The 16,724-nt window shown below is 40.4% G+C and overlaps 1 protein-coding gene across 2 annotated transcripts in view; it reads left to right on the top strand.

Annotated features, from left to right (window-relative positions):
- stpg2 (sperm-tail PG-rich repeat containing 2) overlaps window positions 1-16,337 on the top strand; it is a 53,222-nt gene extending 36,885 nt beyond the window's left edge. For both annotated transcript variants that reach the window (XM_073466921.1, XM_073466920.1), the window contains exons 11-14: window positions 4,685-4,850; window positions 7,786-7,901; window positions 15,301-15,495; window positions 16,115-16,337. In XM_073466921.1, coding sequence (XP_073323022.1) covers window positions 4,685-4,850; window positions 7,786-7,901; window positions 15,301-15,468 — 450 coding nt within the window. In that variant the 3' untranslated portion in view covers window positions 15,469-15,495; window positions 16,115-16,337. The remainder of the gene's footprint in view (window positions 1-4,684; window positions 4,851-7,785; window positions 7,902-15,300; window positions 15,496-16,114) is intronic.
- The last annotated feature ends 387 nt before the right edge of the window (window positions 16,338-16,724 follow it).

Here is a 16,724-nt window from a genome sequence, read left to right as displayed (position 1 = left end):
CTCACAAAAACATTTACCTATGAGTGCTAAAAATGAAACCTTGTACCCGTAGAAATGAGAAATTAGATAAAATGACGCAGACCCATCACTGACTAACCATCACTGGGATACATACACAATGCGCTTACACACAGACAAGCACATGCCCTAGCCCACACACTAAGACTATATATTATCTCGAGTGCAATGATCTGAAATATGGAAATACAGTCTAAAAAAAGCATTGCGCTCTGCAGGGAAAAATAAAAGGTTTTAAGAGTAATGAGAGGATGAAGAATGGGATGTGGTAGTTTGCACACACACACACACACACACACATGCATCTTGTGTCATGCCTGTTCATTAGTCAAAGCTGTCACTGCATAACTAAGCTGAATCGTTAGTATGGCGGTTGTCAGGAGGAGATGGCATGGCACAAAAGCTATAAGAAGACAGCAAGTAACATCGGACTTTGTGTTTACATTTTTGTTTAACTCTGTTGAGGCTGGTATGTAACTAAGTATATGCTTTGCATTTTCTATGGGATGTAGAGGATGCTACAGTGTGTGTTTTCATCCCTACTAGATGTGTTAAATTTGGCTTTCCTAGGACTTTGCAAATTGATTGTGCAAAGACTAACCACAAACTACTACTGATATTGTCAGCTGTCCAAGACACTTGACAATCACCTTTGAACAATGAACAGTACACATGTTCTTAAATAATCCACCAGTAATGCAGAGGAATGCCAAGTAATGTCAAGAAATACTAACAAGCAGTCAAGCAAAATCGGTCTTGCAAATTCATGTGCTTGGTCAATTTATTGGCTGTGAGTCGTGTACACTTTTCATGAATAAACTCTTGAAGGAGAAACGTGGCTGTCTCCAGCTGTTGTGCACTGCTCAGGGAAGTCCACCATAATGACAGAAGGGACTGTGCAGCTGCACTGTTTTGCCACTAGAAGAGATTTTTTTTCCATAACCAACAATGATCTGACACAAGACAGGGATTATCAAGTTTTTATCAATTTTAGAAAAGTCCTTCATCAATGTCAGATCCACCCCACAAAATCCAAAATTCAGAAATACATCAAATAATCCAGTTATGCTTTTAAAACCCTTAAAGGAGAAGATAATTGTTACTTTGTACCAGAGGAATCTTATAATTATGTGTAATTTTGTTTTATTTTATGGTCAGTTTTGTTGTTTTATTTGTTTGGATGAATAAAGCTTTACTGGGCGAGCATATGCTTTGACTGTAGTCATATCTAGTACCCCTCACTATGAGAGAAAAAAAACAACTCACAAACACCCACTAACATCTGGCATTCATTCCTGGGTCAACTGACTCAGCAGTAGTCACAGGTGTTTTTATCAGCTAATTTTCACCTCTTTTGCGACGCATTTCTCTGACTCAGGTTAACGTTGGCACAGAAATACTTTTCCATCTGTCTCCGTTCAAGCATCGCTCCAACGTATTTCAGTTTGTGCTGAGTTTTAAAGAGAGACTGAGGTAAAAGATTGAAAAAAGTAACAACCCTAACTTTGTCAATTACCTCCATGTCAGTATCAGTATCAGTATCTTCAGAGTCTGATGAGGTAGATCCTTTCTACTGTCCCTTGTTTTGCAAAAAAAAGGAAGAAAAAAACAGGCAAACTTGTCCACTGACAATATGTAACTCAATAGCCTATATTTAGCCGCTCTGCTACCCGTGTACCATGTGACCCGAGCGTTTCAAGACCCACATATAGATGCTAATTTTGGTATAAAACTGCTACAGGATTTATGAGAATGTTTTATGTTTCTGTTTTGTGCTTTGACAGGGGATTTGGATTCAGGGCTAAACTCAACACTGTTGATGCTCACTGTGCCTCTTGGCAGTATCTGTATGTAAGGCAGCACTGCCCATTGCAGTATCAAATCCAGGACATACTGTACTGTAGACCTCTGCTGCCTCTCATTGTACACGTTTACTAAATTGAGTTTAAATTAAATTAAATTTATTATTAAATTTACCTGTTCTTTTATTCAGTATTTAACATAACTTCATGATTTAATTAAGTCCTCCCACAGTGTGCTTGATCTGTAGTTCAAATTGTTTTAATTAACTAGAACTATGACTTCTAGTTTATATATAACATTTTGCATGCATCAAAAATATACGATGTTTGTTTATTTTTCTTGCTCCACTTTCATTAAAAAAATACTGTCAGGGCTTGACAGTCTGTCTTGGTGCTCACATCACATCAATATTCAATTTCACCGCCTGCCTGCCACAAATGTGTATCTGGCATCTACAGTGCACTTTATGCAGAGATCTTTTTCAGACAGTCAAGGGCACGAAATGTGACGAAATTGTTTGGAAAATCTGTGCTCGTGTGTGTGTCACTGTGGGCATGTAGGAAGATACCTATTGAGCTGTCTAAATGTCGAAGGTGTGTAATTAAAGAGAACCTGAGTGTTGTCAATAGGTGATGACTTCTACTGGGAGCAGTGGTTTGCTCCATGTTCAGGTATAATTACGGACCATAGGGCCCCTTGAAAGGCGTGTGTGCACATTATGTTGCCGAGGTTGGAGGATGATTGCTCCGCACTGTTAGATAGATCTGTGACAGATGTGTGCCTACAGGTGCATGTGTGTGGTCCTGTGTGTGTGCGAGAGACGTATTCCAAACCAAACCAAGGCATACAGTAAAAAGTGACAGAATTTCTTCTCCCCATTGTTGAATTCATCTTATTTCTCAGCAATGCCACAGTTGCTTTCAACATCACACAGAATCCTGTTTGTGTCTGTCCGTGTGCGCCTGTAAATTGACAGTCTCTGCGTGTGTGTGAGGTTGTACCGTCGTGCACATGTTGTGCTTGCCTCTCATTCCTCCCACTGTGTCTATAATGAAAAGCTAAATGGCCTGGGCTAGCAATGATTAAAGATGGACGGCTACCTAGGAGGAGAGGGAGAAAACAGCGGTCGGGAAATGACAGTTTGAGGTAAATGACAGCTCGGCTATGTTTAGGATAAATGGATCGTGCAGCTATATTCAGCTTTTGCCATCAATTATTCAAAGACCCACCGACAAGACAAATCCCTAGTAACTCAGACTCCTTTGCAGTGGTAGTAGAGCAAGTTTCTAACCAGGTGACATGAATCACACAGTTCCCTTTTCAGATCCACCTGGGATCCATTACATGTTCAGTCATCAAGGGTGCCTCTGTGAATTTGCTCCTAATTATTAGCAATTCATTAATGATGAATAATGTAATGGCCTTGTTAGGGAGGCTATTCATCTGGAATTACCTGTGATATGTTGGAAATGTCACCCATGTTTCTGTCATTGTTCCTCTCTCTGTGGAGAAGCTGCATAATGACAGGTGTGAGCCAACCACTTATTTTTGCGTGTGCTTGTATGTGTGTGCATTTGTCTTCATTTGCATGTAGATGATGTGACATGTACTGTATGTCCTTGCATCTGCAAGCTGATATTCACGCATGAGTGTGTACATGGGTGATATTATAACAAGTCTGACAGTGTGCTCTAATAACAGGTGGGTGAGCGGGTCATTTGCTGTTCATAATGAATGTGTGTCCGTCACACTGCGGACCTGTCAGTTGTGTAATCTAATAAGGGAACCAGAAAACATGACGTTTTGTGTGTGTAATTGTGTGTTGCGATGGACAACATTTCCCAGTGTTAGCCGGTGACTCAACCTTGTTTCCTCCACCACCATTCAGTTCTTTGGTGTCTGACACATTGCTGAAGTGAAGGCCGAAGTGATTCCTTTTTGTTGAATAAAAAAGATCCTTTTTGTAAGCAGAAACACAAGTCTCGCTCAAAGAAAAGTCTCACTGAAATCTCGCGAGAGGTGAGTTGTTTCAGGAAGACAACCGTCGAAACGTCAGTCAGAGTTGGAGAGAGGAGCTTGGATTTTACCAAGAGGAACTGCTAGCAAGAATTTATTTCAAAAGTCATTGCTGTAACGACTCACCGATATTTCATAGTGAGACGTCTCCTTGAATGAGGCTTGTGTATCTGGTTATATAAAGGATCTTGATCTTTAAGCAGAATGGTCTCTCTGTGTAGGAATTGTTTCCGTAATGTTGTCAGACTGTGGAAAAAAAAGCAACCTCAGACTGTGAGGCACAAACAAGCACTTTTAGAGGACCTAACTTAAATAGTCGGAGTTGCCCCGAAGGATTACATTACAGCTATTGCAGCCATGTCTCAGCTCAGGCAATCTACTGGACTGATTTTTAAAAAATAAATGGGTGAGTATGCCTCATTTACACACCAAAACATGTAGAATGTGGTACAGATAAACAATGAGGTCCAAAGAATGAATCCGATTGACTTTGGTGCTATCCTGACATTCTGACCAGCAGGGGTGATTCCACTGGATGCAAGAAGAAGTCAGATTGATGTTCATTTCGTAAATTATGATCCCATTTGTACTAAAATATATATTAGAAGCAGCGTATGATTTTGGGTGTGGCTACCTTGTGATTGAAAAGAAGCTACCGAGGCGTGTCCTTGAAAAACAAGATGGTGACGGTGTTTATGCCTATCTCAACGCTTCAAAATGGTAGTCCACAAACCAGATGGGTGACGTGACAATGGCTTGACTCGGTTTAGTTTTAATTAGCATCCTCTCCTCTCCTCTCCTCTCCTCTCCTCTCCTCTCCTCTCCTCTCCTCTCCTCTCCTCTCCAGGACTCCCCTCCGCCCAACACTTACAACGTGTGTCAGACATTTGAGAAGGCTAATGGTCGCACTTACTCCCAACCCCTAAGTGAAGAAGCCAGGAGACGTCAGAGCTGCTTCCTCTCTGCTGCACCACGGGCTAATTTCTTTTTGCCATGTGACCCCAGTCTACCAGGTATCCATCCATCCATCCATCCATCCATCCATCCATCCATCCATCCGTTCATCCATCTCAATGCTGTACGCCCTTTCACCATCATGCAGTCCAATTAGCTCCATCTCTGTGGGCCTTTAACCTAATATTTACCTCAATTACACTCCTATTGAAAAATGTTGTTTCAAAATTGATAGATTCATGACTTACTTGGATAATTTATGACCAGCCCCATTTCACCAAGGGACTCAACCCATGAGGCACCCCAAACCGTTTAACCAAAATCCAATTTGCATATAAATAGATTTGGACTGTTTGCAATAGTGTTTCTTCTTTGTATACACACACACACACACACACACACACACACACACACACACACACTTAAACACCCACACGCACTTAACAGATATGCAGACACAAGCATGTGGGCACCCTCATGTGCACATACAGACTCACAGTTGGACACACTCATTGATATATGCATAGTAACACACACATACAATCATTTTGCCCATTATTGAATTTGCATTTATGAATAGGCCTACAGTATATGGAATATTATATTTCTCATCATGCTGGGTCCCCTGCGATCACATTTCTAATAATGGTAAGATCATTTAACTATTCAACATTTTTCAAACACACGCAAGCACACACACAGTCCCTGCAGAATGACAGTATTTGTTTTTAATGTAATCCTCCGTGACATTAGCAATGACTCAAAGTGTTTATAAAGCATGCATGCTGTTTTCCTGGTTTGTGTTTATTATAATTTTAAAAGTCTGTAAGTCATAAGGTGATTGCAGTTACAATAGCTGATTGGTCAGAAAAGCACCTGACACCTGACTTACCATAAAACAGTGTTAGTAAATCAAGTAAATCAGCTGCCCGATCTGTTCTGCTCATGCGCGAAAATGGTCCTATCAGTCACAGAATGTTACTGCAAATGATTTGCATGAATGATCATAAAACAATTCCTCTCAAATTTAACCTCTCAAATCAAGGTAACAAAATGGTTTTTAATCATTGTAAATGTAATAGTTCACCGTTATGTAAGAGGGAATTTACTGACGTTATAAGACACTTTATTGGACAGCACCAATATTAGGTACTTCACAGAAATTAGGCAAGAGAGAGACAAAGGTACTTTTACACTATCCAGATTAAAATGGATTGAGGAGGATAAGAAAAACAGGATAACACTATGATTTTAAAATAAATTATTCTTTTTATATTATTTTATACTGTCTCTAATATTTTTTTACAGCAACTTTCATCAAAAAACAATCTGCAATCTGAAATTCTATCTGTATTTTTGTCATATATCGTTCAAATAGCTGGTACATGTCGTGTACTGACAGGGTGTGGTTGGACACTGTATTGGTGACATTAATCTTAGGTGCCCACCTTGAAACTGTGGTGATTGTACAGATCTTCTGCGCTGAGCGGTTGATGATGTGTGTGAAGCGTCCATGTGTTTTAATCTGTAGCTTCTTCATGTTCCATCAGAATCAGCTTTAATGGCAAAACATGTGAACACATAATATACATACAGCAGCAGTATTCACTACACATATTATATGAGGCTAGACATACATGGATATAAAACTGCAACTTCACTGATGCGTGGAGGCATACAACAGCGAAGCAGTTATTCTAGCTCTTGATGCACTGAATACTATCCGTTGCCCTGGGGCCCATTAAACCATTTCAAAACCGATTGTAAAAGTCATTTCTATAATGTCTGAGAGGTTCACAGTTAAGGTTTTAAATAAAAAAGGTTTATGGAAACAATGCTGTGTAATGTATAAACCTAAGGTTTATCTTCTTCATTCTGAGAAAAGTTATCAGAATTCAATGATTCAGACTGTTTCTTCTGTAAATGAAAAACGCTTTGGATGAGGTTCGTTTTTACTTGCAAAACGGAGTATGTGTGTGTGTTCTGTCTTTGATATGCTTGTGTGTAATAATATCAGCATGTGTTTGTGTACGTGCATCTCTTTCATTTTATATTCACAACATGAACACATTTTCCAAAAGAACCTCACAGTAAAAAATAAATTCTAATCCCTGCAGAGTTTCTGGTCCTATACAGGTCCTCCTGTGCACCACATCTTGGTGTTAGACAGCAGGGCGGTTCAGTAGTCTGGTAGCCTGAGCTTTGATCAAAGTACAGACAGTTACATGAAAAATAAGCTTACATACCCAGATGACTCAGTTCAGATTTATGCTGTTCAACCATACTGCTTTGACTTTTGTTGTATAATATATGTGAAAAAGGAGCAAAACAACCAAGGTACCGTCTTACATAAAAGAGAAAAACATGATTAAAACCTTCTATTAACCTTGAGCGAAATAATTTATTAATGCTATGGCTGATTCAAATAAACAGCAGCACTATGTTACCTGCCACAGCAGCTTTGCTGTAGACCTCTTAGCATTGCCAAAGGCAGAATGTTCAGAAAGGTACAGATTTCAGCTTCAACCAGAATGATTTAACCTACCTTAACCATCAGAATTGTAACACTTTCAACTCAAATAAATACCTGTGATGTTGAACAAAAATATAAATTTGTACCATTCATGCATCTTTTAGCTATAACTGCTTTTCCTTTAGAGCAGGGCTGCTGAAAGTTGGCCTGCCGTAGGGTAATCTGAGCACTGTGGGCTATTGTAGACAATAGGGGTAATTTGGAAACAAATATCTTGAAAAATCTACTTTGTAGGATGCAATGCTTAAACCTCTGGTTTTCTTGTACACACTGAAGGTCACAGTATGCTATAAAATACATGGGTGTCTGAGGTGTTTGCTTGCCTGCATCACTTTTGCATGTTTGTGGGAATACACCAGTCTTTCCTGCCTCTGTTGAAGCAGCACATATGGAATTATTTATTTACTTGTATGTGTGTATACCTGTCTTAACAGTATGTGATGTGTGTATGTGTTCATCAGGCCCTGGCAGGTACAACCTCAGTGTGAAATCCTTCCCTCAGATGGCTCTGATCTCCTCCAGAGAAGATCGATTCAAAGTCTCCATGAACACCAACCCTGGGCCCGGCGCTTATCAGGTAAACATGCTGTTACAGTTACATGTAACTCTCGTGAAACATTCTTACTTCCCAACACAATCCCATTCTACATGACTCCTTGACCAGCCAACATTTAGTCATAGTGCTTTGACATCAGTGTACGTATGGACATGTGTGTCCTGGAGTTTACTTCATATGTCTCCATATGACCAATAGTGAGTGTATGCAGAAATGCCACAGATATACTATATGTCTGTGAGTATCTCATGTTTTGATCGTCAGACAATCTTATCAGATTTCTCTGTGACCTTGAGCTGAAGAGGAAGAAATTGAATGCTTTGTTAAGTTATTATTTTTTTAAATCAAAACTTCAGTAGTTATTGTGGTTTTGGAGCAATAGCCACCGAAGAAACACAAAGCTGAATAATGTGGTTTCTTGCTCAAGGCTCAAGCTTTTCACGTTGTGAGAGAAGTGCTCTTAATTGACCTGCCTGGGTAAATTAAACTGGGAAAAGCGAGTGCATTTTTATGAAGTGCAGTGTTGTTTAATGCAGCCACCTTAGACTACCGACAGAGACAAATGCACTTCATGGTCAGAGCATAATACAGTTGTAATGAAACCTATCCAGAACCTAATCTCTCTTTGCTCCATTTCAGTGTGTTTTAATAGGACTTACAGCTTTGGGTTACAGCTGCTGGTGTGTGTGTGTGTGTGTGTGTGTGTGTGTGTTAGAGAGAGAGAGAGAGATGATTGAAAGAGCGAGTGTTGCTTCCAGTCCCTGCTGACTTTGAGTGGTGAACATCAAAGACAAAACCACTGGGTTTGATTTAAACCTCGCTACACAGTTCATCTTCATGTTCATGTCCATGGCTGTAATGTTATCACAGGGCTCTTTCTTCTCTCTTTCTCTTTCTGCTTGCCCGTCTCCCAGTCTGTCTGCTGTCTCTCTGTGGATTTATTTCCTCAAATTTCTTCTGCAGTTCACTCTCTCAGTCTCTCTTCTGACTGTTTTGCTCTGTTTGTCCCTGTCATCCTGTTCTTTCCCCATTTCTTTTGGTTATTTTGCAAAAAGTTTCTTTTTGATTACAAATGGTTCAGACACAACCAGTCTTGGTCAGTTGTTGTTTACAGAGATGGGTAAAATCATTCCTTATTTGGTGTTGAATGATTATCTTCTTCCTGCTCATCGTTCTCAATTAGATTATGTCAAACATTTTCACTCCTACGAGGGGATGGGAGACTGCTGAAATGGTTTAGTGGGAGAAATGATAATCAAAAATGGCAAGCAAAAGGCAATCATGTTGTAAGAGTCACGTCCAGGAATTGACCTTTCATAGAAAATGTTTTCACAGTCAGATTTGTCAGATTCTTTTAGGGTGCTCACGAGGATAAAACCAGCCTTAAAAAGTAACTCCACCAATTTTACAGGGGTGTGTGTGGTCTTGGGGACTACGACTGCACATGTGAAAAAAGTAGTATAAAGCATTTTTTGGTTCCAAAGGAAGCTGCATGTAATCTGATACTATTATCTACTATATACTATACTATCAACTATTCTGCATTGCACTCCTGTGACACTGTTGGGCGCATTACGGACAGTTTTAAAACAAATCATCAAAAATCAATACAGCAGAACCATTCCTTTTCTAAACTTTGGTGCCTACATTACCCACAATGCAATTTAGCCAATGAGTGACATCACTGGAGGCAATTTATCAGATTACTTACAGCTTCATGGTGGAGTTACCCTTTAAATAAGCACATAAGAACATGACATTTTGTCAAAGAAACACTAAAACAGATAAAAAATAATAGCACAAAAAGACGAAGATGGTGTAGGGGAGAGAGCAGAGGCAGCAAACAATGTTGACATGAGTGTATCATTACAGTAACCGTGAGAGATGTCAGGTAATGGTGGTCTGGCTACGCTGTGCACCTGCTTAAAGATAATTGGACATTACCAGTCAAGTGGTTGCCAAACAGCTAATAAATGAAGCAGCTAATGCCATTCAGATGATGCAAGCGTGACTTAAATGCTTCCTGGACTTACACTATGCTCCAGTCCACTTCATTAGGTCTCAGTGCACAGCCACAGCTCATTGGAAGTTCACCTCCACTTAATATGAGGTTTACCTATTTCCAGCTCTCTCTGCAGAATATACAGTCTGTGCTGCCAATGCCCTCCATCCAAATTTTCCAATTTCCTCCTTTTCTATGCAAATTGCTTCATAAATTAGCAAGGCAAACTGTTTTTGATGGATATCCATTTTGGTACAGGAACATGTGAGAATAGTAGCCAAACAGCTGACAAATTAGCCAGTGATTGTGAAGCATGAACAAAGCAGCTCATGTTTACCCACTTCATTGCTCAGTCTGACCAGTGTTCCTTCTGTGTCGCCTGTTCCAGTTCATCAGGTTTCAGTATGGAGACACAGCTCACCTGAAATTCACCTCAGTCTTCTGAAATTCATTCTTCTCCAGCTCTCTCATCTCTGCATCCAGCATCTCATTGAAAGTTTGCATTTTTCCTACGTTTCCTCGTCTTTGCAGTGCAAATCTAATCATCAAACGTCCATTTCTGCAGGAACATGAGAGTATTTGTGATCTAACTGGATCTTGGAGGTTAACAAGCACTGCTGCTACAATCATAATCTACCTGACACAAAGTGTATTGTCGTCATTCATGCAAAATGGCAGTCAAGACTAGAAATCCTTTGTATGAGTGCAAAACGTTGTGATGTGTGGGTTACATTTCAAGTCTTTCTCTATTTAAATAATCTTAATGTTAAACAGTTTGTCCCTGTGTGTGCGTGCAGCAGCGTGTATCATTTTGTAAGTACTAAGCCTCGGTAACACAGGCAGTATAGAGTGCATAATTTTTCCACATACATTTTAACAACCTCTATCTTCCCATGCAGACGTATGCTTGCAGATATTCTTTCATCACCATATGCTGTGTTTTTCCTCTCTTTATCTGGTCTCCCCGTCCCTCTCTACTTCTCACAATGTCTCTCTGCTCCATTTCTCTCCGGTATAAGAGGAAACTGTAGCTGCGGGAATTTTTCCACCAACAGTAGCTAGTAAAACCGTTGAAGTATCTCCTCTCCTCTCCTCTCCTCTCCTCTCCTCTCCTCTCCTCTCCTCTCCTCTCCTCTCCTCTCCTCTCCTCTCCTCGGTAAAAAAATAAGGGCATTAAATTAAAAATTTAAATTAAAATCCAAATCCTCCATTTTGGCTCATCAAGTGTTTGTCTGCAGCCACTTTATTCAAACCATGAGAGTAGAGTTAATGTTGGGAGATAATTGGCCCAAAGTAAAAATGGGTTATCTTCAGTAAACTTTGCAGCAGCATAGTAACATGATCAGATTAGACAATAAATAAGTTCTGGGTTAGACTCCACTGGCTGGTTGAGGTTATTTCTGGGGAGTTTACATGTTCCTTCTTTCATGCATGTGCTTCATCTGCGTGCTCCATGTTCCTCTTGCAAGTTGGGCGAATAGGAGGTATACATACATATACATATGTATAGAGACCCTTTGCACTGACAAAGAAACTTTGTAATTCATTCCCTATATAGACTGATGTCATGCATTTGTGAGTGAGACATCTTGTGTCTCAAATTAGCTTTGGAAAGTTCAGCTCTTTCTTTTTTCAGTGGAATGCATGTCTCAGCTCTTGTCTCAGTAATTAGCTGTGTGACTGTGAATCCATACGACACCACAGGCCATACAGAGTTAAAGATGTTGTGAAGTGGTGCAAAGAGATAACAGAGCATTGAAGGCATGCAGGCAGAGAGAGTGGGAAGATAGCGATGAGAGAGAGGCGGGGAGGGGTGAGACAGAAAGGAGAGACTGCGACGTAAAGGTGGTGGAGATGCATAGAGGAAGAGAAACAGAGAGACAGACAGTGGCAATAGAGCCGCTGAAGAGGGTTGTTAAATTCAACAGCTGAAAATGTGTTCTGAGGACCTGCAGTGTGAAGCAGACTGCCGCATAATGGAACAGTAGCTATTTAAGCATCAGTGTGTATGTATGTGCATCCATCCATACATGTGCCTGTAATGTCACAAAGCTATCTACTCGAGCGGCATTAGGTCACAGTGAGGGCTCATTTAGTGTTTCCATTAAATGCACCATGTTCAGCACCTACTTCTGGTAAGTAGGCTCGATTGCCTTTCTCACGCACAGCACCGTTCTGATTGGTTTAGCTTAATTTAACAGAGAGGGGAGCGTTGCTGGAGCACAGGAATATAAAAAGACACAAGGAGCAAACGTCGAGCAGCCTGCCAAGTGCAAAGCACATGCAGAGCCAAGAAAAGTTTATTCGATATTCATTATGAGTCAGAACAGAAGGTGTCCTAAACGCAGCTGACATTTTCATCAAACCTTCCTCAGGGTGTGTTGTTTATGTCTCTGCATGTGCTGCCTCAATGTGAGAGTTTTTAAACTTCAACTTTTAAAGCGTCTACGTGGGAAGCACTTCCCCCTGTTACCATCTCATCATGTTCTCATTTTTTTCTGATGGGGTCAATGAGGTAATATACTTTATGATTTAAATTGCGAAAATGTCCCATAGCTGCATTCCAACTCGTCACAGCCACTCTGCCCAAACTCTCTGTATGTTTGCTACTGTGTTTCTGTGTGAAGATTGCAAGATTTTACCTGGAAGTCCCTTTAAGTTCAAGAACTCTTTTACAAGAGTGACCTAGCCAAGGTAACAGCCAGACCTCCTACGGTTTGGATTGATGGTGGGGAGACTTGGTTTGCATCCCTTTTTCTATTTTATAATCAACATTGTTTTCTTCTAACCACGGCAACAATATTTTCCAAGCCAAGTTGCCTTTACTCAACCAGCTGCTGGCATGTATCTGTGCATGTATGCGATGAAGCTTGTGTTGCCTTTACCTGCATGTGTCATGTGCTGAATGTGTGTTGTGGGAACGACTTTGCATTCAGCACTCCTTCCTCCGTGCCTGTGTGCACCTGGTACACGTCTGCATACATACTGAGCAACATAATCACCAACTCCCTGCATGTATCCTCTTTACCTTCTCCCCTCTTTGACCTAGTGAAACATCCCGTAATCTCCCCCATCATTGCCATGCAGGTGGTGTCGTCACTTCCAAGGGCTCTTCCCCATCTCCTCGACCTCCTGGGCAACCCTGAGGGTGACCTGGAGTTGAACTGGCAACCCTTTTCCCATTAGGATCAATACTGAGATCTGAGCCGCCCCGCCAATGTGCCTAAATCCTACTGTGGCACCTCTGGCATACTGATGTGTGTGTGCATGTGTGTGTGTGTGTGTGTGTGGGTGTGTGTGTGTGTGCACTGGGAGGTTAGGAGAGAATAAAAGAGAGAGAGAGAGAAAGCTTTGACAATGTAATAGGTAGATTCCTCAGGAAGTACCTGGCTGAGAGGGGGATGGTAGGTCAAGTGGGTGTGCATACAACATATGTATGCATGTATGTTTGCATCTTTGCCCGTGTGTGTGTGTGTGTGTGTGTGTGTGTGAGAGAGAGAGAGAGAGAGAATTTCTTGTGTTTTTGAGACGAGTTGAGGTGATTTTAAGGTCAGACTTTGAAGTGCATGTTCTGTTGTCTTTTTCTCATGTTCCTCTTGGTTCGACCGAGGACTAATAATTTGTGTGTGTTGCTGTGCGTGAGCTGCATGTTACAGTCCACTGACTGTATATACTGTAAAGGTGGATGGCGCATTGCTACTTCCTCCCACTTCCTCTGAGATACAAGCGTTGCCATCTTGCGCTGGTGATGTACAGTTACTTGGAGCCAGAGTCCGTGGAGTTGTGATCGGGCAGTGTAGCCGCAGGGTTGAGTTCCTGCATTAATTGGCGATATCGACGATCCAATAAGGCATGAGGATAAGATCAAGCTGTTGTTGTAAAGTACCCCTATCTTTTTAGAAGAAGGAGAAGAATTTGCAAATGAAAATGACAGCTGTCAGGGGATAAAACCAATGATCTGTTGATCTTTACAAATCCAGATGAGGTAGTTTAACAGAATTTTAAAACGTAAAGCGATTGAATCGTGGATTTGGAGAATCATGACACCTCGCCACTGCCAACGACAGCTTTCAATCATGACGTCACACACTTTTTATAGCATTAAATAACTAATTAAAACTAAACTTATCAAAAAAATTACCACTTGAACATACATCAATGCGATTAGAACAACCTGAAATAACAGAAACCATTTTTGGGGAAAAATGTATTTGTAGTGTTAGTTAGTTTTTAGTTTGTCCTATCTGCTAAGGGGGCGGAGGAGGCGAACTTTATGATTTATGCTGCAGCATGTCCCCAGGGTGCGATCGAGATGATTTGGGGAGCAGTCATGTCGTCCATCTTTTTGTACAGCCAATGTTATTGTCACAGTTAGCTTTGAGAATTCATCCTTAGTCTCTACTTTCTCTTAAGGCATAGCAGAAACTATTGATTGCTGTTCAAGTGTTGTACTTTGAGTGATTGTTGTAGTTTAAGTCTTTACATGCACAGTATGTGCTGCTTTTTGAGTGTGAGTTATTGTTAAAGTCAAGGTTGTAGTGCAATTAATAAATAGTAAATAGCAATAGTAATATATAGGATAACAGTCCAGTGACCTGCCATCACGACAAACAAACTGTACCAAGTTAAACAAAGACCAGACGAAGAAGAGCATTGCTGTAAATTGTCAGGACACACCTGTCAAGGTTTTCAACCATATTTTGCAGAAAAACACATAGAAGTGAGGGAGTTGAATATCTGAATAAAGGCTGCAGTGTATCAATGAGGATGCACGACTCCACATTGTTGTACACCGACTGAAAGAGGATTAGATTATATATAGATATAGATTGTGAGAGATGAAGTTGAGGACATACATGATCAGATGGCGTGTAGAGCATGTGACTATAAAATAACTCCCATGCCTGCCTGAACTGCTGCAAGGCTCCATCCTTCAAGAAGTTGTGTGTTTTTGTGGCTTGTCCATTTCTTGGAAGACGCTGTAAAGCTGTTTCACACAAGGCTTTAGTAAGCAGTTTCATACGCTGTCAAAGGAGACAGTTTATGTGAAGTTTTATATGACTGTTGAAAGCAGATAAAAGCAGGGTGATTGGTGGAAAATGCCAAGAACTGTCGAACACAGGTCTTAAAGGACAACCATCTGTCACTCCTCACTAGCCCCCATCCATTCATTCATTCATTCATTCAGTTATTCAGTCATTCACTCATTCATTTCCTTTGTTTTTGTACAGTACAGTTGTCCTGTGTACAGTTGACAAAGTCTGCTTTTTTATCGTAAATTAATGCAACACATTTTGTCTAAAATGTGTGTTTATATGTACATTTTTCGCTCTCACATATTTCAAATAAACACACTGCACTGCTCTTCATTTTACCTCTTCGTCATTCCTCCTCTCTGCTCTATTTGTGTCTTTGCAGTTGAGTCCAGGTATGATGAACACATTAATGAAGGGCACCTTCAACGCGACGCTCAACAACCCTCTGGTTCCCTGCTGTTCCCCCCATGTGGCCCCTGGCCCTTTAAAAGCCCACAAGACCATTAACACTGTTGCACCCAACGCCTTCATCGCCACCAGGACTTCTTAGAGCTCTTCGTGGGGTCAAAGTTTAGAGGTGAGTGGTGAGTGGTGAGAGAGGTCATCACACTTTAATTCATATGCTGGGGAAAGCTGATTTTTCATGAATATTTATGGTTATCTCCATTTCTGTGGAATGTATAATAGATAATGAGAGAGAGATTATTTTCAGTTATTGAATTATATCTTTACACAGCTTATTAATTAAATGAACAGAAATGTGGTGAGATCTAGACTTTGCAAAAATAAAAAATAAAGCTTTAGGAGGTTTTCTAAACAAGCTGTTTTCAGATTCATTGTGAATCACTGAAGCACGTTTTCTAGCTTGTTTGTTTCTTCCTCTTAGTATTATATCTACTCCCTGCCACCTCTTGAAAGCTTACTTAAGCAGTCGGTCCAACCTCTGTTTGTTTTGCACTGTGTGTGTGTGTGTGTGTGTGTGTGTGTGTGCGTGTGTGTGTGTGTGTGTGTAAGCCCAAAAATCAAATAACAACACACAGTAGATCCCTAGAGCTGTTGTTTTGGTAATAGTCTTCAGTTTTCATGCCCTCACAGTTCATTTCACAGTTAATTTACAAATTAGAGCGGCAGTTATTTGGGGATTTTTTTTTTTTTTTTTTTTAAATCTAAAATTTGTGTCGTTTTTATTGTTTCAGGCAGCAGTTTGGAGGAAGATACCTTCTCTTTATTCGGTGTTGCGAAGTGAAATATCTACACCGGACTGCATCTACAGCTCATGGTTCCCTCATTCTTTACTCTCATCAGTAATGACAAGCTTGACACACTGATTCAGCTGTTCTTTGTGGATCAGCTCCCTCTGTTTAAACCACTTTGCTAATCAATAACAATTGTAAAGCTATTAAAATGAACATCGCCTGAGGTCTTTTGAAAGCCTGTTACTCTTATAAACGACACTTTGTCCTCAGGGAATTTTATTGTCTTAAAGCAGCAACTGCAAGATCCAATCTGACTTAAAGAAGACTAATTAGATTAAAAATGATGGGAAGTCTTTGCCACTGATTTTGCAGTATAATTTTACTGTACTGCTCATATTGGTTAATGAGAGGTAAGCTGGGTAAGTGGCAGCATGGGATCACATGCCTCAAGCTCGATTTGAACTCACACAGTCTGCGTCCGAACTACATGAGACAATCCGAAAAGATTCGTAGCCATACATTATTGCTAAGCATGCATAAATTATGAAGCCATTTATTATGTATATTTGTGCTGAAAAAGGTCTAAAAGTCATATGAAAAACTCATAACT

Source organism: Pagrus major, chromosome 5, assembly GCF_040436345.1.
Source record: "Pagrus major chromosome 5, Pma_NU_1.0".
Lineage (NCBI taxonomy): Eukaryota > Metazoa > Chordata > Actinopteri > Spariformes > Sparidae > Pagrus > Pagrus major.
This window is presented reverse-complemented; position numbering and strand designations above follow the sequence as displayed.